General features: G+C 44.2%; 1 protein-coding gene across 1 annotated transcript in view; it reads left to right on the top strand.

Annotated features, from left to right (window-relative positions):
• The first annotated feature begins 7,090 nt into the window (after positions 1-7,090).
• LOC145349755 (uncharacterized) overlaps positions 7,091-27,120 on the top strand; it is a 108,524-nt gene continuing 88,494 nt past the window's right edge. The window contains exons 1-5 of the mRNA XM_080198289.1: positions 7,091-7,359; positions 8,525-9,163; positions 18,934-19,527; positions 20,736-21,374; positions 24,822-25,415. Of these exons, the coding sequence (XP_080054415.1) occupies positions 8,539-9,163; positions 18,934-19,527; positions 20,736-21,374; positions 24,822-25,415 (2,452 nt within the window). The 5' untranslated portion in view covers positions 7,091-7,359; positions 8,525-8,538. The remainder of the gene's footprint in view (positions 7,360-8,524; positions 9,164-18,933; positions 19,528-20,735; positions 21,375-24,821; positions 25,416-27,120) is intronic.

Below are 27,120 nucleotides of genomic sequence, written 5' to 3'. Positions count from 1 at the left end.
GTGCTCATCACTGCCGGGAAATCCAGAGATGATATTAGACAGGCAGCAGATGCAGTGAAACAGGCTGGTATAGTGCCCATTGCCATTGGAGCCAAGAACGCAGACACATCAGAGCTACAACAGATCGTGTCAAATCCTGATTCTGTTCTGAAACTGGGAGACTTCCAACAACTGCTGAAGATTCAACAAGTGCTATTATCGAAAGTTAGAGCAGTGTCTGTAATTGAAAAACTAATTCCTCCTACTGAAGGTAAAATAATTTGACAAGTGTACTTGCACAATGAGCACAAAACCATCAGACACAGATTTGAAATGTGATTACAGTTTAGAAAATGCTTTGAGGCTGATTTATTTCACTACTTCAAATCAAACATGATAAATATCTCTTTGAAAACAGGACAGGTTATAAGGAGATCAATATCTGTCTGATTGAAAGCCTTGCATGTCAGAATGGATGTTGGAAAATCAGGCATGCACTTTGTTTCACAGTTGTTACTTTAGTAGCTGTATAATCATGCACAGACTGGGACACATACACTCACCAAGATGGTGTGCTTTCTCATTAGAAGGACAAAGTCAGATTAATGGCCTGATATTTCCAGGGGAAGAGTTTCTCATGCCAATCTAGCTTTTGCTGCGTGCTGTGGAGTTTTAAGTCCAGTGTGCATGCTTTGTCATTAACAGGTTTCCCAACTGGAAATCAGCCAGATTTACCAGTTTGCAGTTAGGGGGGAAACATTCTAGAGTATTCTGGAGTAGGCCACAGGAACAGTGAGGTCTGATTTCTGACCTGTGGCTGGTCTGGCCTCTGACTTGGGGGTGGCTTTTTCTCTGACCCTGGGATGGTCTGATCTCTGACCCTGGGATGGTTTGATCTCTGACCCTGGGATGGTTTGATCTCTGACCCTGGGCTGGTTTGATCTCTGACCCTGGGCTGGTTTGATCTCTGACCCTGGGCTGGTTTGATCTCTGACCCTGGGCTGGTTTGATCTCTGACCCTGGGCTGGTTTGATCTCTGACCCTGGGCTGGTTTGATCTCTGACCCTGGGCTGGTTTGATCTCTGACCCTGGGATGGTTTGATCTCTGACCCTGGGCTGGTTTGATCTCTGACCCTGGGCTGGTTTGATCTCTGACCCTGGGATGGTTTGATCTCTGAGACTGCACATGAGCAGGGGGAGAGAGCAAAATTTGGAGTGAGACACAGCCAGAGTGAGTGTGGTTATCCAAAATTTGGAGCACAGTGGAAATTCAGCATAGAGGAGAAAGAGAAGCTCTTAGCATTTTTTCTGTGCTGTTGAACATTTTAAATCTTCAGAGAGTCATCTTGCCCTGCTGCAGCAGTGGAGGATACAAGAGGCAGAGCTGATTGCTAACTAATGGGTAAGGTTGGGTATGTATTTGCTACTTTTATCGCTTATAGTTCTAAGGTATTTTTGTGGTTTATCATTTGTATATTCTGTAATAAAGAATCAGGAAAGAAGGACCTAGAGTAATTGATATTAATTTAAAGGGTTACGTCAGGTTAGGAGAGCTCAAATTATGGTGTGCTGTTTGTGCTCCCTTGTGGAAAGCTGGGACCATTTCCAGCACCGCAGCAGTTTGTATGCAGGAAATGTCTCCAGCTGCAGCTCCTGGAAGCCTGGGTTTTAGAGCTGGAACAGTAACTGGGAACACCTTGGAGCATCCATGAAGCTGAGAGTATCGTGCAGAGATAATAAGACCACAGATTAAGATGCCCCAGGTAGGAAGGGATGGATGACGACTAGGCAGTGTAAGGGGACTAGACAGACAGTGCAGGAAACCCCCTGTTGCCATTAGTTTGCAGAGAAGATACTGCTGGGGAGAACAGCCTCTCAAAGGAAAGCAGTAACAGCCCAATTTGTTGCACCAGAGTTGGTTCTGCTGCACAGAAGAGGGGGAGAACATGTGGGAATATAATAGTTATAGAGGATTCTATTGTAAGGGGATTAGACAGGCGTTTCTGTGCCTGCAATGAGGCTCCAGGATAGTATGTTGCATCCCTTCTGCTAGAGTCAAGGATGTCTCAGAGCAGCTACAGGAGGCTGAAGGGGGAGGGTCAGCAGTCAGTGGTCTACGTTGGCACCAATGACACAGGCTGAAAAAAGGGATGAGGTCCTAAAACCAGAATATAGGGAGTTAGGAAGCACGTTGAAAAGTAGGACCTCAAAGGTAGTAATTTCAAGATCACGTGCTAATCAGATTAGAAATATCAGGTCATAGAACTATAGAATCATAGAATCCAACAGTGCTGAAAGAGGCCACTTGGCCCATCAGGTCTGCACCAACCACAATCCCACCCAGGCCCTATCCCTACTACCCCATGCATTCACCCTATCTATATCAGATGAATATGTGGCTGGAAAGATGGTGCAAGAGGGAGAGTATCAGATTCCTGGGATGGTATTAGATTCCTGGGAAAGAGAGACAAGCTCACTGATAAAAGTAAGAATAGTAAAATGCAGAAATTATAGAGTAATCAAGGATGAGAGGCCACAGAACCAAGAAAAGTAAGGAGGATTAAAAATGGCAGAAGGGCGAACCCAAAGGCTTTGTATCTGAATGCAAACAGCATTCGGAATAAGGTAGGATAAAGAGAGAGACATATCATGCTTTATACACCAGCTCAGGAAGAACAGGAGGATGGAGCAGTGAAGAGCCTTGTGTTCTGAACTATACCAGAAAATAATGAATCATGTAACATGTATTCCTATCACTGAAACAGGCCATTTGGTGGAGTGGCATTTTTTCTGATTGAATCTAATTCCTATGAGTTTTATATAACCTTGTGTGTATTTGAATGTGTTTTTTTTCTAGTTACATCTGAAGCCCAGGATAAGAGAGACATTGTATTTCTGATTGATGAATCAGATAATATTGGAAATTCGAATCTACCACCTGTTCGTGACTTTATCACGAGAATAATTGAGAACCTCAGCATTGGAAGTGACAGAGTGCGAATTGGGTTGGTTCTGTACAGTAATACTGCAGAAACAGAGTTTTACCTAAACACCTACTCGAGAAAGGATGAACTTCTATCTCTCCTGAGACCACTCAGATTTAAAGGTGGCACGACACTTAATACTGGCAAAGCCCTGGACTTTGTCCGCAGATATCACTTCACCAGGTCTGCCGGCAGCAGAGCAGAGGAAGGTGTTCCCCAGTTTTTAGTGCTCATCACTGGTGGGAGGTCTAGCGATGATATCAAAGCATCTGCAGATGCGCTGAAGCAAGCTGCTGTAATAACCTTTACTGTTGGAGCCAGGAATGCAGACTTGGCACAATTAAAGGAGATGGCATTTGAACCCAGTTTGGCCTTCAATGTAAGGGACTTCTATTCTCTGTCAAACCTACAGGAACAGGTTATGACATCATTACTAAAACTGCGTGTCCAATCGGAAGCTATTGACGAGGCAATAATCCCTATTGAAGGATCACTGGTTATCAATACCAAAGGTATTTGAATTGTGGCTAATTTGATTCTTGTTATTCATGGTGTATATACTTGTATAGGTACTTATATATTTCTTTGCCTGATATTTTATTGACATCCACCAAAATGACTTTTGATTTTCACTAATACATCTCCATGGCTTTGCTCATAATCCAAGACTGAGGCTGAGATTGGAAGGACCATCAGGCAAACCATCCAGACAGCTAGTTCTGTTAGAGAGTAGGAAACTCAAGATTGAATGATAGGGAAGAACGAGGCTGATGGCAGTGAGTCCACAAAACAACAGGTAGGGGATGTGTCAAAAGGTGTAATTCAGCTGATTTTGCACATTACTGAACTGGGGTGTTAACATTGTATGGGAAGACAAATTATCATCAATGATAACAACTTGTACTTAAGGACTATCTTTCAGGTAGGAACTGCCTTAAGGTGATTCAGAGCAGAAGAAGGGGTGGATGATGCAGAAGTTGTAGTTAAACTGGAGCAGTGTGAAGTCTGGGGAGGGATTAACTTGGTGAGAGAGGAAATGTTAAGGCAATTTGCACCTTTGAGAGTAAATATATCATCAGGTTTCCTGGGTTGTTATAAAGAACAAGGAAGGGAATAATGAATGCTCTGACCAGCATTTTCCAATTTTCCCTGGCTACTGGTGTAGTGCTGGTAACTGATAATATATAATGTGGGGATTAATTTAGACAGCCCTCATTTATTTTCTTGTTACCAATCCATGAACGAAAAGGATTTTTTATTCTGATTTTCCCCACTATAACTAATTCCTTTGTTAATTAAAGGAATTCAGACAGTTCAAGTCTTGGTCATGTGACAGTATGGATTTGGGTTGACTAATGGGGCCCATGGTTGAAATACATTGTGATTTGGAGCAGGTAACAGTCAGGCCATTAACACCACAGTGGATATTAGGAGTCACATACATCTGCCTTAGTTCGTGGAATGTTCCGTAGTGCTTCACAAACAGTGAGATACTTTGAAGTGTTATAATGTGGAGAAACACAGCAGCCAATTTTCACACTTACAGTAAGGTCTCACAAGCAGGAGCCTGCAGTCATGGATGGCACAGTGGTTAGCACTGCTGCCTCACAGCATCAGGAACTGGGTTCGATTTGATTGGATGACTGTGTGGAGTCTGCACGTTCTCCCCGTGTCTGCGTGGGTTTCCTCCAGGTGCACTGGTTTCCTCCCAAAGTCCAAAGATGTGCGGGTTAGTTGGGTTGGCCATGGTAAATTGCTCCTTAGGACCCCAAGATGTACAGGTTAGATCGATTAGCCATAGAAAATCACGAGGTTGTGGGCATAGGGCGGAAGGTCTTTCAGAGAGTGGGTGCAGACTCAATGGGCAGAATGGCCTCCTTTTGTATTGCAGAGATTCTTTGGTTCTATTCTATGGAACAATTGTCAAGATGATCTGTTTTTCCCAGTGTTAGCTGAGGGATAAATGCTGGCCAGAATGGAAAGATCCTCTTCTGTTTTTCAAGCAGTAACATGGGGTCTTTCACACCCACTTGAGAGGAAAGGTGGGACTCATAGATCATCTCAAATGAAAGATTGCATATTCAAGTTTTAGAGTGGGTCCTGAACTCCAAGCCAACTGACTTAGAGACAAGAGTGTGACTATTGCATCAAATTCACATTTAAAGCATAATTATCGAATGGACGTTGATAAAGACAGGGGCCAGCAAACAATTAGGGAGAGTAGTGGTGAGTATAAGCAGCCCAGAGCACAAAGAAAAGGAAATTTACCATCAAATATTAGCCTGTTTCTTAGCAGTACTAGATTACGTATGATGATTCTGGTTTTCCAGTTCTTTGTCCCTCTTTCTCTCATTTGACCTTGCTATCACTCTGCTTAGTCATCCCATTTCTCCCGCATAATTTCTCTGCCTTGATGACATTTCTTCCAATTCGACATCGCTGAGAGTGGTGTCTGTCTCCCATATTTGCTCCCATGCGTTCCTCTTCCTCTGCCTGTCACTTTCAGTCTCTTTCCAAACCATCGCCCCCATTTCTCTATTTCCTCACTCTGATTTGATGCTGTCTTTCAGTTTGAGACATTTGCCTTATTTTTGTTCTGATGCCTTTCTCCATATCTCCATTTCACCCCCAACATTGCTCGTCTTACTGCATTCCCACAACGTTTGCACCCACGTTCTTTATCTCTTTGTTTGTGTGAACCAGGTTTCTCTACCGCAGCTGGCAGGAGGAGTCGCAGTGGAGAAACAGATTTTTTTTGTTGGTTGGAGAGAAATGGGAGGACAATGAAATAGAAAGAGGACAAGCACATACAGACCCCATGCAGCGGCAGGGTAAATAGTGGTGATAGGAAGAGGAGTAGCATGACTTTGACCGACTGTGAAAAGCAGCAAATTCGGCAGGCCAGCAGGGGAGGGGCAGCAGGGATTGCTGTGGGGGAACTACTGAGACAAGCTGCTGGAAGGGTTTAACTCAAAGCAGATGGTCTGGAGTCATCACACTGGGGACTGACGGCTTAGTGCTATTAATTCAAAAACTCAGTGAATGTTCTGGGGACCCAGTTTGAATTCCGCCACAACATAGGGTGACATTTAAATTCAATAAAACGAAATCTGGAATTAAGAATCTGTTGATGACCACAAAACCATTGTCGATTGTTGGAAAAACCTATCTATTTCAATAATTTCCTTTAGGGAAGGAAATGTGCTGTCCTTACTGGCTCCAGTCTCCATGTGACTCCAAAACTACAGCAGTGTGGATAATTCTCAATTGCCCCCTGAACAAGGGTACCTAGGAATGGGCGATAAATGCTTGTCAGCCAGCAACAACCATGTCTCACGGAAGAATAAAACAAAAATAAATCTGGAGGATAGTGAGCAGGAAACTGACAAAATTGCCTCAGAAAAGCAGATGGTACAGCTGAGGTGTTGAGAAAGAAATGTAAGCCATCTGAGGAAATGTGTGTTAGGAAAATGTTTCTGGATAGACATAGTTAGCAATTCCAGTTCAGACATAAGAGAAAGTGTCGGTTTGTTGGCTTGCAATGTCCTCTAGGAAAAGGGATTGAACACTTGCAATCCAGTTTCTATCATGTTTGGATTGATAGTGCAGTGTTGCTTCAAGTGACACACGGTTTAACAATCTTATAGAGGAGTGTCAGCTGTTGTGATAAATAATATTGCAGTATAATAGGTGAAGCAGAATAGGAATGGGGAACTAAAAGTTGAAATAAATATTGGCAAACTTCTCCATTCAGTATATGATTTCTAATAAAATTATTATTATGTGTTTATGTTTTGTTCAGTTTCTGCACCGAGAAAAAGAGATATTGTCTTCCTAATCGATGGCTCTCCTGGAATGGGAAGATCATTTCTTCAAGTCCGTAAGTTTCTTCATACAGTAATCCAGGAGCTCGATATTGGACCTGACAGAGATCAAGTTGCTGTGGTACAATACAGCTCTGATGCGAGACTTGAATTTGGCCTCAACACTCATTCAAATAAAGATGAGGTTTTGAATGCACTGAGAAAGCTGCGACTGAAAACAGGAAGACCCCTCAACACTGGTGCTGCACTGGATTATGTCACAAGGAATGTCTTCACTCCGTCCGCAGGGGGTAGGAGCGATGCTGGAGCTTCACAAATCCTGGTGCTCATCACTGCCGGGAAATCCAGAGATGATGTTGGCCAGGCAGCAGATGCAGTGAAACAGGCTGGTATAGTGCCCATTGCTATCGGATCCAAGGGTGCAGACACATCGGAGCTACAACAGATTGTGTCAAATCCTGATTCTGTTCTGAAACTGGGAGACTTCCAGGAATTACAAACTATTCAACAAGACCTACTATCGAAAGTTAGAGCAGTGTCTGTGATTGAAGAACCAATTTCTACTATTGAAGGTAAAATAGTTTGGTAAACTATGATTGTTTTAGTCACTCAATGTATGTCAGAGAAAATAAAAGAACATTATCGATATTGTAAGAATGACCATTCCAAGACTGAGGTTGGAAAATTTTTACATGTCAGCAACAAGTTATTTCACTGATTGAATTCTAAAGTTTTACTCCACAACCACTGTCAGTGTCAGCACATTAACACAATCGTGCACAATGTACTTCTAAGATGATGGAATTTAGCTGATTCTGAGAGGAATGTGTTCAATAGATGTATGTAACCCCATTGAACTGCCATTGAAAACATATGATTGAAACATCGTTACTCACTTATTCTCGTTCAAACAATTGTCAAGGCCAATTTTCAATACTTTCTCCACTATTATAGTGTCAATAGTGTGCAGCATGAGGCCATTCAACCCATTGGGCCGAAACTGACCTGGCAAATGTTTGAGATTCTCCAGTCCCGCTGCTGTGAATGGAGATTTGGCTGATCACCAAATTTTTAATTTTCGTTGGCAGCGATAGCAAACCGTGTGACACAAGATAAATCTGGAATCGTCAATTATCCATGTAGAAATCCATTCCTCTGTTCTATATCCCTAATTCTGCAAGTTTATTTTCTTCAAGTACCTATCCAGTTTGCTTTTGAAATTATTGATTTTCCAACATCATAGAGGGCAGCGGATTTTAGATCGTAGCTTAAAAATATTCTTCCTCATCTTTCCCCTGGCTCTTGTCCATTGCCGATCATTGCCTTTCTCTTATGATTTAATTTTTCATTATAAAGGCAAAATGAGAAATAGCTGAAACTGAGACATTACAAATTTGAAGTCATTGGGTGTTCCTCTGGCAGTGTCACTCTGACTGCTTCATATCTGATATACACACTGCCAGATCCAGGCAATCGCTATTGTAAATTAGTCATGGTTTCCTTTTTAAAAGGTTATATATGATTTTTTTAGATATTTTCTTGTTTGAAGCACCTTTAAATTGTGATTAATGGATTTAGTTTGATGTTGGTCTTCTCTGGATGTTTGAGAAACATGGAGAAAATATCAATTATTAAAGTCCCAAATTGTTGTAGAATTGAGGAATTGTTACATTAGTTTACCAGGTGTTATTTAACTGCTGGAGATGTTATGTGACTGACATGTATTTCTTTTTCCAGTTCTACCAAAGGAAATGAGTGAGAGAGACATTGTCTTCCTTATTGATGGATCGGACAATGTTGGAAACACAAATTTACCTTCTGTCCGTGATTTTATGACAAGAATCATCCAGAACCTGGCCATTGGCAGTGACAAGGTGCGAGTAGGTTTGGCACAGTACACGGATGACACAGAAGCTGAGTTCTATCTAAACACTTATTCATCAGAAGCTGAACTCCTGTCTCACATCAGGAGTCTCAGACTGAGCGGGGGGGAAACGGCCAACACTGGTTCAGCGTTGGACTTTGCCATTAAATATTATTTTACTAGCTCTGCGGGAAGTCGAATAAAAGAGAATGTTCCTCAGTTTTTGGTGCTTGTTACTGGGGGAAGGTCCAGTGATGATGTGGAAGGACCAGCAGATTCATTGAAGCGAGCTGCAGTAATGACCTTCGCTGTTGGAGTTCAACATACGGATCCAGCACAGCTAGAAGAGATTGCAATTGACCCGAGTTTAACCTTCAATGTAAAGGATTTCAACTCTCTGCCTGAGATCCACAGTCAGATAATAATACCACTGACAACACTGACCGTTCCAACAGTAATTATTGAAGAACCAACAATTAAACCTGAAGAGGAAACTATTCCTCCTACAGAAGGTACCTGGTTTTAGTTTCTTGTTTTTTTTGCTCCATCTGTAATGCTAAATGTTTAAATATATTTCTAAACAAATTTGGTCCCTGTCAACATTATCACACATGACTGGAAGTGTAGGGTTCGGAGGGGTGTGTGTTCAGTGATTTGCCCCTCACTCTGGGACACTCCAGATCCCTCTTCTCATATTGGATTTCAGAACCCACACTCATGCTACTAAAATCCACGACATTCACAATAACTCACACATCATCTTTGACAATTCATCTAAGGATATAGGAGCAGACTTTATGATGTAGTGCCCCTGGTGCTGAAAGTTTTATGGTGTAATGGAATCGTTCCCCACGTCTGAGCTCGAAACTCTGGCTTCAAAACTCACTTCAGGGTTGATGGCCAAGGAAGGTGCATTCACAACCTGACCAAACAGGTTGACTGTCCTTCCTATATACCTGATGGCAGGCTGCGTGGCAGAGAGTTTTCAGGTCAGCCATTCTGCAGATAGCAATGACAAACCTCTGCAGTACTTGGCCAAGCGTAATCATTGATCAATCCAATGGAAGTCTATGCTTGTTGATATCCTATTCAGAATCTCAGAATTGTAATGGCACAACGGAGGCCATTTGGCCCATTACGTCTGTGCCTTGTTTCCAAATGAACCTCATGATTGAGTGCCATTCCCCTGCCTTCCCCTCATATCCTTGCACATTGACTCAGCGACTCTGTGCTGTCATGTGTCATGAAGGCCGCCTTGGAGAGCACTTACCTGAAGATCTGAGCAGAGACTGATAGCCAAGTTCTGCACACAAGGATGGCCTCAACCGGGATCTTGGGTTCATGTCACACTATCTGTAACCCCCATGACTTGCCTGGGTTTGTAAAATCTCACTAACTGTCCTGTCTAGAGACAATACACATCTCTTTAACCTTTGCTTAGCCCTCTCCCCACTCACGTTGTCTGTATCTTTAAGACTTGATTACCTGTAAAGACTCACATTCCAACCATTGTTTTGTAAATTGAGTTTGGGTCTTTATTTGCCCTGTTTGTGAGCAGAACTCCCACTCACCTGACGAAGGAGCAGCACTCCAAAAGCTAGTGGCTTTTGCTATCAAATAAACCTGTTGGACTTTAACCTGGTGTTGTGAGGCTTCTTATTGGACATAGAAGACAGAGGGTAGCAGTAGAGGGGTGTTTTTCTGAATAAAAGGTTGTGACCAGCGGTGTTCCACAGAGATCAGTTCTGGGACCTTTGTTTGTAATATGTATAAATGATTTCGAGAAAAATGTAGCTGGTCTGAATAGTAAGTTCGCAGATGGCACAAAAATTGTTGGAGTTGTAGATAGTGAAGAGGATTGTCAGATTATACAGCAAGATATAGACTGGTTGGAGAAATGGCAGATGGAGTTTAATGCATTTTGGAAGGTCCAATGCATGTAGGAATTACACAGCAAATGGTAGAACCCTTAGGAATATTGACAGACACAGGATATAGACTCCGTAACTGCATATGGTTTTAGTTTAGGCAACCATCATGACCGGGTCAGGCTTGGAGGGCCGAAGGGCCTGTTCCTGTGCTGTGCTGTTTTTTGTTCTTTGTCTGTTCTTGACCCCCTGAGTTTCAAACACAGGCGCATCGATCGGATTGCTAGACCCGACTGTGAAGTGGAGACACTCTCCTTCATCCTGCCTTAGCTGTGTGCCCAATATTCTATTCATCCTATTGCATGAAGGACAACATGTGCAGCACCAATTGCGAGATCTCTCTCTGTGTACCAACTCTCTGCTTCTTGCTGTTCAACACTCGGCAAACTTTCCTTAGCACATAAATTAACACCTGGAGAACTATAAAGTTCTGTCAACATTTTTATTTGATCTGATTGCAGACAAATACATTCATACTTACAAATGATATGGAATACACCGACCAAAATACATCTTCCAAATTGTAGGAAACAATTTGGCCCATTACATCTGTGCCTTTCTGCCAAATTGGGCAGCACGGTAGCACAGTGGGTTAGCACTGCTGCTTCACAGCTCCAGGGACCTGGATTCGATTCCCGGCTTGGGTCACTGTCTGTGTGGAGTTTGCACATTCTCCTCGTGTCTGCGTGGGTTTCCTCCGGGTGCTCTGGTTTCCTCCCACAGTCCAAAGGTGTGCGGGTTAGGTTGATTGGCCATGCTAAAATTGCCCCTTAGTGTCCTAAGATGCTTAGGTTAGAGGGATTAGTGGGTAAAATATGTACAGATATGGGGGTAGGGCCTGGGTGGGATTGTGTTTGGTGCAGACTCGATGGGCCGAAGGGCCTCTTTCTGCTCTGTAGGGGTCTATGGTCCTAAAACTCATCTTAAGTTGTTACTTTATAGATCATTGTTCATTTATTTTAACCGTGGGACCACGGCAGGGATCAGCAGCAGTTAGATTTCTGAGTCTGCAGAACCCAGGAGAAGAGGGGGGACAGTTGTGAGAGCTGGGAAGGGTGCCTCCACACCTTGCTGTCTTTTCCAGGGGTCCTGCTGTGGGATCTGAGGGGCTGCAATTCATTGATCTGTCCCTAAAGGTGTGAGAAAGAAGACACAGCTTTCAAACCAACCAGGCACGGATAGAAATAGCCAAAGAAGTCAGCAGCAGGAAGATGCAGAGTATCAGAGAATCCAGGATCTCAGCAGTGTATACCAGCTGAGGAGTATAACACTTACAAGCATGAGACTCCATACTGACCCTGCCTTCCCATCCTACCCTTTAGCCCCAAAAGCGATATCTAATTCCTTCTTGAAATTGCACAATGTTTTTGCCTCAACTCCTCTCTGGAGGAGTGAATTCCACACATTCACCACTCTCTGGGTGAAGAAACTTCTCCTCACCTCAGTCCGTCAAGATTTACCCCCTTATCCTCAAACTAGGACCCTTCGTTTTGGACTCCCCACCTTTGGGTGCGGTTCTCCTGAAAGTGCTGGGAAAACTGTTCTAAATCCCGACTGTTTTGTCAGTTCAGCTTCTCACCGGAATCTCCGCACTCTGTGCGCTGCCGAGGTCCCAGTCACGGACGTTATTAAAAACCCAGGGGTAGGCGCGGGGCTATTTGTACCGGACGTTAACACGTCTGGAACTCTACGCGTGCTCACTGGTCCCGATCTCGCAATCTCCTCGTTTGCTGGCCAGCTCGATCACTGGTCAACTTGGCATCCCCACAGTGCTGCCCGTCCAGCGCCCCCCCTCATGGCTCAATCGTGGCCCCCACAACAATTCCTGGGCCAGCCCCGACCCCACCCCTCCCCCCCCCCGTCCCAGAGCACCCCAATGCACAGCCCATCCCCCTCCAGCAGTGACGATTCTCTCCACCCCTCTTGCAATGGCAGGACCCCTTCTCCCGCTGAACCCCTCAGGGGTCAGACCCCACCCCCCCCGGAGGCAGGACCCTTCTCCAGCCCAGAGGCAAGCCTCCGCACCCTCCACCCGGGAGGCAGGACCCCCTTCCACCCCAGAGGCAAGCCTCCATCCCCTCCACCCTGGAGGCAGGACCCCCCTCCACCCTGGAGGCAGGACCCCTCTCCACCCTGGAGGCAGGTTCCCCCCTCCACCCAGAGACAGGCCCTCCCTGCCGGGAGACCACCCTGCCCCAATCGCTGCCCTCCCTCCATCCCAGATCAATCCTGCCTGCAGAGTGGCAGCGGGACCCCCACCAATCCTAGGCCCTGCGTTCTTGGCACCGCCCGACGGGAACTGCCAAGGCGCCCCCTAGAGATGGGCATTTTGCACCTTGGGCACTGCCAGGGCCCCTGTGCCCAGAGGGCACCACCCCCCACCACCGACCCATTGGGGGGAGGGGGCCCCATTGCCCCCCTCTTTATTCTGGCGATGTTGGCTGCTAGGTCCCCGAACGTGGGGATCTAGTCTGAATCCCACCGGAAAGAAGCACTCCTGACGGGATGGGAGATTCAATTGGGATGTGAAATGAACTCATATTTAAAATATATTGAAAAAAAAAGATTGAAACTGCCTTCCCGCTGGTTTCCAGTGCGGTTTGACCGGTGACTGTTTGCCGGCTCTGGGAGATGCACATGCATTCCCAGCACATGCGCGAATCCCTGTTCAAGGCCAGCGGTGTGCATCTCCCCTTTGACCCAACAGAAAGGTTGCAGGTTGCGATGGGAGAATTGTGGCCATTCTTCCTGAATCTCCCTGTTAGAGGTTTCAATGAGATCTCCTCTCAATCTTCTAACCTCCAACCAATACAATCCTAACCATGTGACCTTCAACTGACAGACCCGCCAACCCATCTTGGTCAACCTTTGCTGTAGGACCGGATGGAATGCATCCGAGGGTTCTGAAAGAAATGGCGGAGGTTATAGTGGATGCCTTGGTGGTTATTTTCCAAACGTCGCTGGATTCCGGGGAAGTGCCGGAAGATTGGAAAACGGCTAATGTTACGCCGTTGTTTAAGAAGGGTGCCAGGCAAAAGGCGGGGAATTATAGGCCGGTTAGTTTAACGTCTGTGGTAGGTAAAATGTTAGAATCCGTCATTAAGGAGGAAATTGCGAGGCATCTTGAAGGGAATTGCTTGATAGAGCAGACGCAACACGGTTTCATTAAAGGGAAGTCGTGTCTGACAAATTTACTGGAGTTCTATGAGGATGTGTCTAGGGCAGTGGATAGAGGAGAGCCGGTGGATGTGGTCTTTCTGGATTTTCAGAAGGCGTTTGACAAGGTACCTCACAAGAGGTTATTGCAGAAGGTCAGGGGACATGGAGTTGGGAGTAGGGTGTTAGCGTGGATAGAGGATTGGTTGTCAAATAGGAGGCAGAGAGTGGGGGTCAATGGGTGCTATTCGGATTGGCGGTTGGTGACTAGTGGGGTGCCCCAGGGGTCGGTGCTGGGGCCTCAGCTATTTACCATTTATATAGATGATCTGGAGGAGGGAACCGAGTGCAGGGTGTCGAAATTTGCTGATGACACCAAGATTGGGGGAAAGGCAAATTGTGCGGAGGGTGTGGAGAGTCTGCAGAAGGATCTAGATAGGCTGGGCGAATGGGCCAGGAAATGGCAAATGGAATTTAATGTTGGCAAGTGTGAGGTGGTCCACTTTGGTGGGAAGAATGGTAGGAAGGACTATTACTTACGTGGCGAAAAACTGCAGCAGGCGACGGTGCAGAGGGACCTCGGGGTCCTTGTGCATGAGTCACAAAAACCCAGCTTGCAGGTGCAGCAGGTGGTCAGGAAGGCAAATGGGATGCTGGCCTTCATAGCGAGGGGGATTGAATATAAACGTAGGGAGGTCTTGCTGCAGCTGTATAGGGCATTGGTGAGGCCGCAGCTGGAGTACTGTGTGCAGTTTTGGGCGCCGCACCTGTGCAAGGATATTTTGGCCCTGGAGGGAGTGCAGAGGAGGTTTACTAGGCTGATACTGGAGTTGAGGGGATTGAGCTATGAGGAGAGGCTGAATAAACTAGGCTTGTACTCGTTAGAGTTTAGAAGAATGAGGGGAGATCTCATTGAGACGTATAAGATGATGAATGGGATGGATAGGATAGAGGTGGAGAGACTCTTCCCGCTCAAAAAAGACAGTAGGACTAGGGGGCACAGCCTCAAGATAAAGGGGAGGCGGTTTAGAACGGAGTTGAGGAGGAACTTTTTCACTCAAAGGGTGGTGAATCTCTGGAATTCTCTGCCCGTTGAAGTGGTGGAGGCTGCCTCGCTAAATATTTTTAAGACGCGGGTTGATGGGTTCTTGATAAGAGAGGGGATTAAGGGTTATGGGGAGAGGGCGGGAAAGTGGAACTGAGCCACAACAGATCAGCCATGATCTTATTGAATGGCGGGGCAGGCTCGAAGGGCTAGATGGCCTACTCCTGCTCCTATTTCTTATGTTCTTATGTTCTTATGTACTCCCTCTATAGCAAGGACATCCTTCCTTGCTAGATAATAAAAAGCAGAGAGGAATGGTCAATGAATATTTTTTGGGCTGAAGGAAGTTTTGTGGTGATGTTTCCAGGGATCAGTATTGGGACCCTTGCTTTTGCTGATATAAATTAATGATCTCAATCATGGTGCGCAGGGGACAACTTCAAAGTTTGTGGATGATACAAAATTTGGAAGTATTGTATACTGTGAGGACGGTGTAGAACACAGACAAACTGGTGGACTGGGCAGATACATGGCAGATGGAGTTTAATGTGGAGAAGTGTGAGGTAATGCATTTTGGGAGGAACAACACAGTAAAAAGTTTGACAACACCAGGTTTCAGTCCAACCGATTTATTTGATAGTAAACTCACTAGCTTTCGAGGGGATTCTCTCTTCGTCAGGTGAATGGAGAGTTCTGGCCTCAGACAGAGCATATAAAGCACAGACAGTTTACAGATTACTAATTAGAATGTGAATCTTTACACCTAACCTGCTGTTCAAGTCCTAAAGTGGCTGACAATGTGAGTGGAAGGAGCACTGATCACAGTTTAAAGAGATGTGTATTGTCTCCAGACAGTACAGTAAGTGAGGTTTTGCAAACCCAGGCAAGTCACGGGGGTTACAGATAGTGTGACATGAACCCAAGATCCCTGTTGAGACCGTCCTCATGTGTGTGGAACTTGGCTATCAGTCTCTGTTCAGCGACTCTGCGCTGTCGTGTGTCGTGAAGGCCGCCTTGGAGAATGCTTACCCGAAGGTCAGAGGCTGAATGCCCGTGACCACTGAAGTGTTCGCCAACAGGAAGGGAACAGTCTTGCCTGGTGATTGTCGAGCGATGTTCATTCATCCATTGTCGTAGCATCTGCATGGTCTCCCCAATGTACCATGCTTCGGGACACCTCTGTGACTTGCCTGGGTTTGCAAAACCTCACTCACTGTGTTGTCTGGAGACAATACACACCTCTTTAACCTGTGATCAGTGCTCCTTCCACTCACATTGTCGGCCACTTCAAGACTTGAACAGCAGGTTAGGTGTAAAGATTTGCATTCTAATCAGTAATCTCTAAACTGTCTGTGCTTTATATGCTCTGTCCGAGGCCAGAACTCTCCATTCACCTGACAAAGAGGGAATCCCCTCGAAAGCTAGTGAGTTTACTATCAAATAAATCGGTTGGACTGAAACCTGGTGTTGTCAGACTTTTTACTGTGTTTACCCCAGTCCAACGCCGGCATACCCACATCAGGAACAACATGAACAGACAATATAAAGTAAGGGGTAAAATTCTTAAAGGGGTGCAGGAGCAGAGGGACCTGGGTGTATTTGTGTATAGATCATTGAAGACAGCTGATCAGATGGAGATAGCAGTTAATAAAGCCTACAGTACTCTTGAATATTAATGTGGGAATAGAGTACAAGAGCAAGGAGGTTATACTAAACTTATACAAGAGACTAGTTAGATCTCAGCTGGAATGTTGTGAATTGTTTTAAGTGCCACAGCGTACGGAAGATGTGAAAGCATTGGAGAGAGTCCAGAAGAGGAGTACAGGTAAACAAGAATAGTCCCAGGAATGAGAAACTTAAGAGGATAGACTGGAGAGGTTGGGACTGTTCTCCTTGGAGAGAGAAAAGATATTTAATTGAGAAGTTAAAAATCATGAAGGGCCTTGACAGAGTTGCAGGGAAAAGCCTGGGAACTACAGGGCAGTGAGCCTCACATCTGTGGTGGGTAAATTGTTGGAAGGTATTTTGAGAGACAGGATCTACGGGCATTTAGAGACACAAGGACTGATTACGGACAGTGAGCATGGCTTTGTGAGTGGAAAATCATATCTCAGTTTTTTGAAGGGGTAACCAAGAAGGTAGATGAGGGCAGTGCAGTTGATATTGTCCATGTGGACTTTAGCAAGGCCTTTGCCAAGATACCGCATAGTAGGCTGTTGCATAAGGTTAAATCTCACGGGATCCAGGGTGAGGGATCTGAATTAATACAAAATTGGTTATAGAGAATTGTTTTTCAAACTGGAGGCCTGTGACTAGCCTCAGGGATCAGTGCTGGGTTCACTGTTATTTGTCATTTATATTAATGATTTTGTTGAGAATATAGGAGGCATGGTTAGTAAGTTTGCAGATGACACAAAGATTGGTGGCATGGTGGACAGTGAAGAAAGTTATCTCCAATTGCAACGGGATCTTGATCAATTGGGCCAGTGGGCTGACGAATGGCAGATGGAGTTTAATTTAGACAACTGCGAGGTGATGCATTTTGGTAAATTGAACTAGGGCAGGACTTACTCAGTTAATGATAGGGTGTTGGGGAGAGTTACAGACAGAACAAAGAGATCGAGGGGTAGATGTTCATAATTCATAGTTCCTTGAAAGTGGAGTCACAGGTGGACAGAGTCGTGAAGAAGGCATTCGGCATGCTTGGTTTCATCGGTCAGAATATTGTGTACAGGAGTTGGGACGTCCTGTTGAAGTTGTACAAGACATTGGTAAGGCCACACTTGGAATACTGTGTACAATTCTGGTCACTCTATTATAGAAAGGATATTATTAAACTAAAAAGAGTGCAGAAAAGATTCACTAGGACTTGATGGATTGAGTGATAAGGAAAGGCTGGATAGACTGGGCCTTTTTCCTCTGGAGTGTAGGAGGCTGAGGGGTCATCTTACTGAGGTCTATAAAATAATGAGGGTGCATAGATCAGCTAGATAGTCAATATCTTTTCCCAAAGATAAGGGAGTCTAAAACTAGAGGGCATAGGTTTAAGGTGAGAGGAGAGAGATACAAAAGTGTCCAGAGGGCCAATTTTTTCACACAGAGGGTGGTGAGTGTCTGGAACAAGCTGCCAGAGGTAGAGACGGGTAGAATTTTATCTTTTAGAAAGGATTTAGACAGTTACACGGGTACGAGGGGTATAGAGGGATATGGGCCAATGCGGGCAATTGGGATTAGCTTAGAGGTTTTAAAAAGCAAGGCAGCATGGACAAGTTGGGCTGAAGGGCCTATTTCCATGCTGTAAACCTCTATGACTCTAAATAGGGAGAAACTATTACAATTTGTAAGAATATCAAGATTGAGGGGGCACAGACTAGGGTGATTTGCAAAAGAAACAAATGTGATGTGAGAAAAAGCTCTTTTACACAATGAGTGGTTTGGTGGAGGCAGCTTCAACTGAGGTGTTCCGGTGAGAATGAGGTGATTTCTTGAATAGAAACAATGTGCAGGATTACAGGGAAAAGGCAGAGGAATGGCACTAAGTCATGATGTTTATTCGGAGAACCAGTGCAGTCACAATGAGCCAAATGGCCTCCTTCTGTCCCATAACAATTCTATGATTCTTACTCATTGTGATATTACTGAGACTGAAAGAGTGTAACAGGATGACATGCAGTGAAAAGACAACCATTTTATAAAAAACAATTCCATGTGAGGACAGTGGAAGGAGGGAATGAAGGGAACAGGTTGACAACATCAGTGAGGGTGATCTGACCTTTTGAAAAAATCCGAAACAGGATGTTTCACATGGACAAAACTTTCAGGGAGAGCCGTTTGTCAGGAATATTGGGGTGGATGTAATGGTTGAAGCAGATTGCGCACAAGGTAGGAATAGAATTTAACTGACTTGGAGCAGGGATGGAATGGAATAAGATACAGAGTAATGAGAAACTGAGGAAATAGACACCATTACAGGAGTAAGGCACGAGAGAAAGCAAATAAAGAAGAGGAATTAGGAAAAACAGAAACACACAAAATTCATCATGTTGCTGTCACAGGCTTGAATACTGATAATCACTGGACAAATCTTTACATCCTAGTGAGAGTTTGAAGGTTACAAATATGCACTGATCTTACACATTTTGTTTATCTTCAGCTTCAGCAGTCAGGAAGAGGGATATTGTCTTCCTAATCGATGGCTCTCCTGGAATGGGAAAATCATTCTTTCAAGTCCGTGCGTTTCTTAATGCCATAATCCAGGAGCTCGATATTGGACCTGACAGAGATCAAGTTGCTGTGGTACAATACAGCTCTGATGCAAGACTTGAATTTGGCCTCAACACTCATTCAAATAAAGATGAGGTTTTGAAAGCATTGAGAAAGCTGCGATTGAAAACAGGAAGACCCCTCAACACTGGTGCTGCACTGGATTATGTCACAAGGAATGTCTTCACTCCGTCTGCAGGGGGTAGGAGCGATGCTGGAGCTTCACAAATCCTGGTGCTCATCACTGCCGGGAAATCCAGAGATGATGTTGGCCAGGCAGCAGATGCAGTGAAACAGGCTGGTATAGTGCCCATTGCTATCGGATCCAAGGGTGCAGACACATCAGAGCTACAACAGATCGTGTCAAATCCTGATTCTGTTCTGAAACTGGGAGACTTCCAGGAATTACAAACTATTCAGCAAGACCTACTATCGAAAGTTAGAGCAGAAATTGTGATCGAGGAACCAATTCCTCCCACTGAAGGTAAAATAATTTGACAAACTAATTGATTTAGTTACTCAGTGTCAAGTCAGAGAAAGTAAATGAACATTATCAATATTGTAAGAACCTTTCCAAGACTGAGGTTGCACAATCTGCACATCTTAGCAACAAGTCATTTCACTGACCGAATTTTAAAGATATACTCCATAACCGCTTTCAGTGTCAGCACTTTCACACAATTTTCATAATAACTTCATTGTAGTGTTAGTATAAGCCTACTTGTGACAAAGTAAAGAAATATATACTTCTAACATGGTATAATTTAGCTGATTCTGATAGGAATGAGTGCCATGGCTAGATGCAATTTCCACCTTTTAAAACATCGGTTGAAATCGAGGGCGGGTTGAGTCAGCCCACCACGGGCTGATGGCACCATCTTCTGGTCCCACCAATGTCCATGGGGATTTGTGGGACCTGAAGATAATGCCGCCTTGAAGGTGGGAAAAATTCAGCCATAGTCATTCAACACTGTGCTTGTTTTCACATCAGGTTTTAATGATATTTCACACATTATAGAATCATAGAGCCGTGTATAACACAGATGAGGCCATTCGGCCCATTGTATCTATGTCAGTTTCTGCTGGAGCAATGTAGTCAGTCTCAATCCTCTGCTCTATCTCCCTCATCCTGCAGGTTTATTCCCTTCAGGTGTCTAACCAATTTTCTTTTGAAATGATTGATTGACACTGTCACACGGGACAGTGGATTCCAGACTGTAGCTTAAAAATATTCTTCCTCACAGTTCTCCTGCCTCTTGTCCATTGCCAATCATTGCTTTTCTCTTAACGATTTAATTTTTCATTAAAATAGCAAAATGAGAAATAGCTGAAACTGAGACATTACAAATTTGAAGTCATTGAGTGTTCCTCTGGCAGTGTCACTCTGACTGCTTCATATCTGATATACACACTGCCAGATCCAGGCAATCGCTATTGTAAATTAGTCATGGTTTCCTTTTTAAAAGGTTATATATGATTTTTTTAGATATTTTCTTGTTTGAAGCACCTTTAAATTGTGATTAATGGATTTAGTTTGATGTTGGTCTTCTCTGGATGTTTGAGAAACATGAAGAAAATATCAATTATTAAAGTCCCAAATTGTTGTAGAATTGAGGAATTGTTACATTAGTTTACCAGGTGTTATTTAACTGCTGGAGATGTTATGTGACTGACATGTATTTCTTTTTCCAGTTCTACCAAAGGAAATGAGTGAGAGAGACATTGTCTTCCTTATTGATGGATCAGACAATGTTGGAAACACAAATTTACCTTTTATCCGTGATTTTATGACACGAATCATTCAGAACCTGGCCATTGGCAGTGACAAGGTGCGAGTAGGTTTGGCACAGTACACGGATGACACAGAAGCTGAGTTCTATCTAAACACTTATTCATCAGAAGCTGAACTCCTGTCTCACATCAGAAGTCTCAGACTGAGCGGGGGGGAAACGGCCAACACTGGTTCAGCGTTGGACTTTGCCATTAAATATTATTTTACTAGCTCTGCGGGAAGTCGAATAAAAGAGAATGTTCCTCAGTTTTTGGTGCTTGTTACTGGGGGAAGGTCCAGTGATGATGTGGAAGGACCAGCAGATTCATTGAAGCGAGCTGCAGTAATGACCTTCGCTGTTGGAGTTCAACATACGGATCCAGTACAGCTAGAAGAGATTGCAATTGACCCAAGTTTAATCTTCAATGTAAAGGATTTCAACTCTCTGCCTGAGATCCACAGTCAGATAATAACACCACTGACAACACTGACCGTTCCAACAGTAATTATTGAAGAACCAACAATTCAACCTGAAGAGGAAACTGTTCCCCCTACAGAAGGTACCTGGTTTTAGTTTCTTGTTTTTTTCTAGCTGTTATTGCAATCCTAATAAGTTTATTTGAGTTGTAAACAGCTTTGCAAACTTGTAAAATTATTCTAATCCTTTTGTAAAATTTTATATGTGACTGGGAGTGCAGGGGCATGTGTTCAGTGATTTGTCTCTGACTCTGGAACACCCCGGATGCCATTTGTCATATTGGATTTCAGAATCCACATTCCTGTGCTGCTAGACTCCAGGATGCTTCACAATAGTGCACAGATCCTCTTTGACAACCCACGTGAGCACATAGGGACAGAATTCAGAATCACAGAATTGTTATGGCGCAGAATGTCCATCATGTCTGCCTTTAGTGATGTTGAGATCAAGCGTAAATCTGTTCTTCATTTCTCAGTCTTTGGTCTATGATCAAGCATCAGATCAAATCCAAAATGGAATGCAGTGCCTCATCTTGTCAGCTTGGGTATTGTTTGTTTCCCAAAGTGGATTCAACAGGATTTTGAAATTTGTTTTTGGAGCCAGCAAGGAATGGGTTTGGGATTTGCCTGGTCCGTTTTGAGCATTGGCTTTGTAACTTTCAGAATGGAGCCCCGATACAGAGCTTGAAATACAGCTGCATAAATCTCCATGTCAGACACAACTGATTAGTAATTTGAAAGGATGCATTGTCCTTCATTTTGCCTTAGTTATCCACCCAATATCCCACTCAATTCTCCAGTCACCTAGTGGTCACAGAGTCATCGAGGTTCACAGCATGGAAACAGGCCCTTCGATACAACTTGTCCATGCCACCCTTTTTCTTTTTAAAACATTTTTATTTTACCTAATTCATGCAAATGAAATGGAGTACACATACTGAAATAACATACCATTCATTCATATTCATAGAAACCCTACAGTGCAGAAGGAGGCCATTCAGTCCATCGAGTCTGCACCGACTACAATCCCACCAAAGACCTGGTTCCTGAAACGACACATTTTTACCCCCTTAATCCCCCAACACAAGAGTCAATTTAGCCTGGCCAATCAATCTAACCCGCACGTCTTTGGACTGTGGGAGGAAACTGGACCTCCCAGAAGAAACCCACACAGACACGAGAAGAATGTGCAAACTCCACACAGACAGTGACCCAAGCCAGGAATCGAACCCAGGTCCCTGGCGCTGTGAGGCAGCAGTGCTAACCACTGTACCGCCCTATTCGGTTATTTAAAATCCCATTCCACAGGGAATGCACGGGATTCCTGACAGTACGGAAGGAAGCCATTTGGCCCAGTGAGTCTGCATCAACTCTCTGAAGGAGCATCTTACCCAGGGCCCACCCCCACCCACTTCATCCACCATCACATCCCCACACACTGTAACCAGCCCCTCTCCCCACATCCACCCACACACACTGTAATTGGGTCCTCCCCCCGACCCAGCACTGTAACTGCCCCCTCTCCCTGCACCGGCATGACAACCAGCCCCCTCTCCCCATGCTATCATGGCAACCAGCCCCCTCTCCCCACCCAGGCGCTGCAATCGCCCCCTCTCACTAGCTGTAAATTGTTAATAAAATTCCCTTTGGGGAACACTGAGGGACTGGGAATGAAAGGATTAGATTGACAGTATGGCTGGAACCTTACCACCTCGCCCACCACAGAACCGGAGCGAGGAAGGGTCTAACGACAGAAATCTCCGATGACCTTGGGCAGGAATTTCTGGTCTTGCTTTGGGTGAGGCCATAAAATCCCGTCCTATGAGTGAGAAGGACCTGGGAGGGAATTATCCCATCCTGCCTGCCATGGGAGTATTAGCGGGCAGCGGACAGACCACGCAAAGGCACATTAACCTTGGACAGGATTCTCCGGTTTTGGGGCAAGTGCGGCTGGAGAATCCCACCCCTGATCTCCTGCTGTGTGCACTTTTAAACAGCATGTTTCAACGTCAAAGGAAATTGACAGGAAGGTTCAGCTCAACCATACTGGGATGGATGTAATGGTTGAGATAGGAAGATGGAATGAACTGATGAGGAGTAGAGATGAAAGTTAATGAGAAGAATGGGATAGTGGGAAGGTGAAGATATAGACATTAGAGCAATAGGGAAAGGGAATGAGAGGTAATGATTGAGAAAGTCCATATTTCTCCCTAAAAGATGCAGTTTTCTGCTGTTTGGAAATTACAATACTCTTCATGCCCAGTGAAGGCATGTCCTATTTATAATTTTAAACATGGATAATTTTTTATGGAAACCGTCTTTTTTTTAATAAATAGTGAATAAGATGGCTGCCAAGGATCAGGTGACCTTTGGAGATTCAACACAGTTTATCTGAAGCTTCCAGAAGGTTTCTAATAACATTACCCTATTCTGGGTAATTCTATTCTGAGCTATTCTGGGTGGACATCCAAGCAAAGGCCATGGATTCGAAACCAGCTGGTCAAAATGGGCAGAATGTTCCACTGTCTCAGATGGGACACAGTAAGAAGTCTGACAACACCAGGTTTAAGTCCAACTGATTTATTTGATAGTAAACTCACAAGCTTTCGGGTTAGTCAATTCGTCAGGTGAATGGAGAGTTCTGGCCTCAGACAGAGCATATAAAGCACAGACTGTTTACAGATTACTGATTAGAATGCAAATCTTTACACCTAACCTGCTGTTCAGGTCTTAAAGTGGCCAGAACTCTCCATTCACCTGAGGAAGAGGGAAACCTCAAAAGCTTGTGAGTTTACTATCAAATAAATCGGTTGGACTTTAACCTGGTGTTGCCAGACTTCTTACTGTGTTTACCCCAGTCCAACGCCAGCATCTCCACATCAGGTGGGACAAGCAGTGTGCCGTCCACTGGCTGTGCTCTCGGCTTTTCCCACTAAAACATTTAAACTCTTTTATGAAAGAATAAACTGCTGGAGACAAGCCCCACAATGTCAGAGTGGACTCGATACCTCCACAGCCATGGCCTCCCCCTAACCTGCCCACCCCATCCGCCATAGGAACATCCCCCCCGGCATTGGACCAATGTCAGGGACAATGCCAGGAGCAATGCCAGGAGTATTGTCCGTGCATGACCCTCTCCCCACTGGGGGCTGCACTCACCTGTGCACCCCTTCAGGCACCATTTACCAAGTTTCCTATTGTACAAAAGCTGCTGTAACCCTCGCTGACGACACGTCATGTTGGCGGGAGTGGAAATACAAATGTGGAGGGAAAAGAAAGTGGGGAAGCCTGCTGATAATATTCAAATACATGGTAATAGGGCTTCTGCCATCGCATCATTGATAAGGAGTTAGGATCAGTGTCTGTGTGTGTGCGTGCCCAAAAAAATACACACTGATCACAGGCAACAAGAGAATTGGGACATTCAGTTTTCTCTCCTGCCAAATGATAATAACATGACAAATCTTTACATCCTGCATGATACTTCGAAAATCATAGATATGAACTTATACATTTATATTTATGTTCAGCTTCAGCAGTCAGGAAGAGGGATATTGTCTTCCTAATCGATGGCTCTCCTGGAATGGGAAAATCATTCTTTCAGGTCCGTGCGTTTCTTAATGCCATAATCCAGGAGCTCGATATTGGACCTGACAGAGATCAAGTTGCTGTGGTACAATACAGCTCTGATGCGAGACTTGAATTTGGCCTCAACACTCATTCAAATAAAGATGAGGTTTTGAATGCACTGAGAAAGCTGCGATTGAAAACAGGAAGACCCCTCAACACTGGTGCTGCACTGGATTATGTCACAAGGAATGTCTTCACTCCGTCTGCAGGGGGCAGGAGCGATGCTGGAGCTTCACAAATCCTGGTGCTCATCACTGCCGGGAAATCCAGAGATGATGTTGGCCAGGCAGCAGATGCAGTGAAACAGGCTGGTATAGTGCCCATTGCTATCGGATCCAAGGGTGCAGACACATCGGAGCTACAACAGATCGTGTCAAATCCTGATTCTGTTCTGAAACTGGGAGACTTCCAGGAATTACAAACTATTCAACAAGACCTACTATCGAAAGTTAGAGCAGAAATTGTGATTGAGGAACCAATTCCTCCCACTGAAGGTAAAATAATTTGGTAAACTGTGATTGATTTAGTTACTCAGTGTACGTCAGAGAAAATAAAAGAACATTATCAATAAATGGACTATTATTTAAATGGTTAAAAAAATCACAGTATGCTGCTGTGCAGAGGGACCTGGGTGTCCTTGTAAAGGAATCTCAAAGAGTTGGTTTGCAGGTGCAGCAGGTGATTAAGGCGGCAAATGGAATTTTGTCCTTCATTGTTAGAGGGATGGAGTTTAAAAACAGTGAGATTGTGTTGCAGCTGTATAAGGTGCTGGTGAGGCCACACCTGGAGTTACTGTGTACAGTTTTGGTCTCCTCACTTGAGAAAGGATATACTGGCACTGGAGGGGGTGCAGAGGAGATTCACTCGGTTGATTCTGGAGTTGAGAGGGTTGGATTATGAGGAGAGACCGAGTAGACTGGGGATATACTCATTGGAATTCAGAAGAATGAGGGGAGATCTTATAGAAACATTAGATTATGAAGAGAATAGATAAGATAGAAGCAGGGAAGTTGTTTCCACTGGCGGGTGAAACTAGAACTAGGGGGCATAGCCTCAAAATAAAGGGAAGCGGATTTGGGACAGAGTTGAGGAGGAACTTCTTCACTCAAAGGGTTGTGAATCTGTGGAATTCCCTGCCCAGTGGAGCAGTTGAAGCTCCCTCATTGAATGTTTTTAAGACAAGGATAGATAGATTTATGGGTAGTAAAGGAATTAAGGGTTATGGTGAGTGGGTGGGTAAGTGGAACTGAGTTCATGAAAAGATCAGCCATGATGTTATTGAATGACGGAGCAGGCTCGAGGGGCCAGATGGCCTACTCCTGCTCCTAGTTCTTACGTACTTATAGTTTGATAATAAGTTTTTCAAGACTGAATTTGCACAATCTGTAAGTTTAACACCAAGTTAGTACATTGACAGAATTTGATAGATCTACTTCAAAACCACTGTCGCTGTCAGCACATTAACACAATAGTGCACTGTGTACCCCAAACATGATGAAATTTAGCTGATTCTGAGAGGACTGAGTTGAAAAGATAGACATAACACCTGCTTTTGAAAATATACAAATGAGACGTAGTTATTCAGCTCTGTTCTTATTCCAGAGGTTGACTTGGCCAATTTTTAGTATTTTCCCCACTAATATAATATGATAAAATCATTTCAGACACAAAGTGAGGACGTTCAGTCCATTGTGCCTATGTCAGTTCTTCATGGAGTAATTCAGTCAGTCTCATTCCTTTGCTTTATTCCTGTAATCCTGCAAGTGTATTCCCTTCAAGTGCCTATCCAATTTTATTTTGCAATCATTGATCGCACTTCTTCCAACAGCACAGAGAGCAGCAAGCTTCAAGTCATTACAACTCACTCACAGAAATATTCTTCTTCATCTTCCTGCAGCCCATCTGTCCATTACCAACCATTGCCTTTATCTTAAGATTTAATTTTTCCTTCAATTGAAGTTGAGGCTTTGAAAGTTTGGAGATTTGAAAGGTGTCCCTTTGATTCCTTACAGAATTATCTTTCTGCTGATGCATATTTGATATGAACATTGCCAGATTCAGGCAAAGTTAGCACAGCTGTAGATCAGTACAACTCTCATAAGCAGAGTTTAAAAGATCAAAGAATCTCAAACTGTTTACTGCCTTATGCATTCGTGAAAATGCTTTTCTTGTTGAACTTAGTTGGATCTTACAGTTCAT

This window comes from Carcharhinus amblyrhynchos, chromosome 11, assembly GCF_965287045.1.
Source record: "Carcharhinus amblyrhynchos chromosome 11, sCarAmb.v2.hapA, whole genome shotgun sequence".
Classification (NCBI taxonomy): domain Eukaryota; kingdom Metazoa; phylum Chordata; class Chondrichthyes; order Carcharhiniformes; family Carcharhinidae; genus Carcharhinus; species Carcharhinus amblyrhynchos.
Note: the sequence above shows the minus strand (reverse complement) of the source record. Positions and strands in the feature narration are given on the sequence as shown.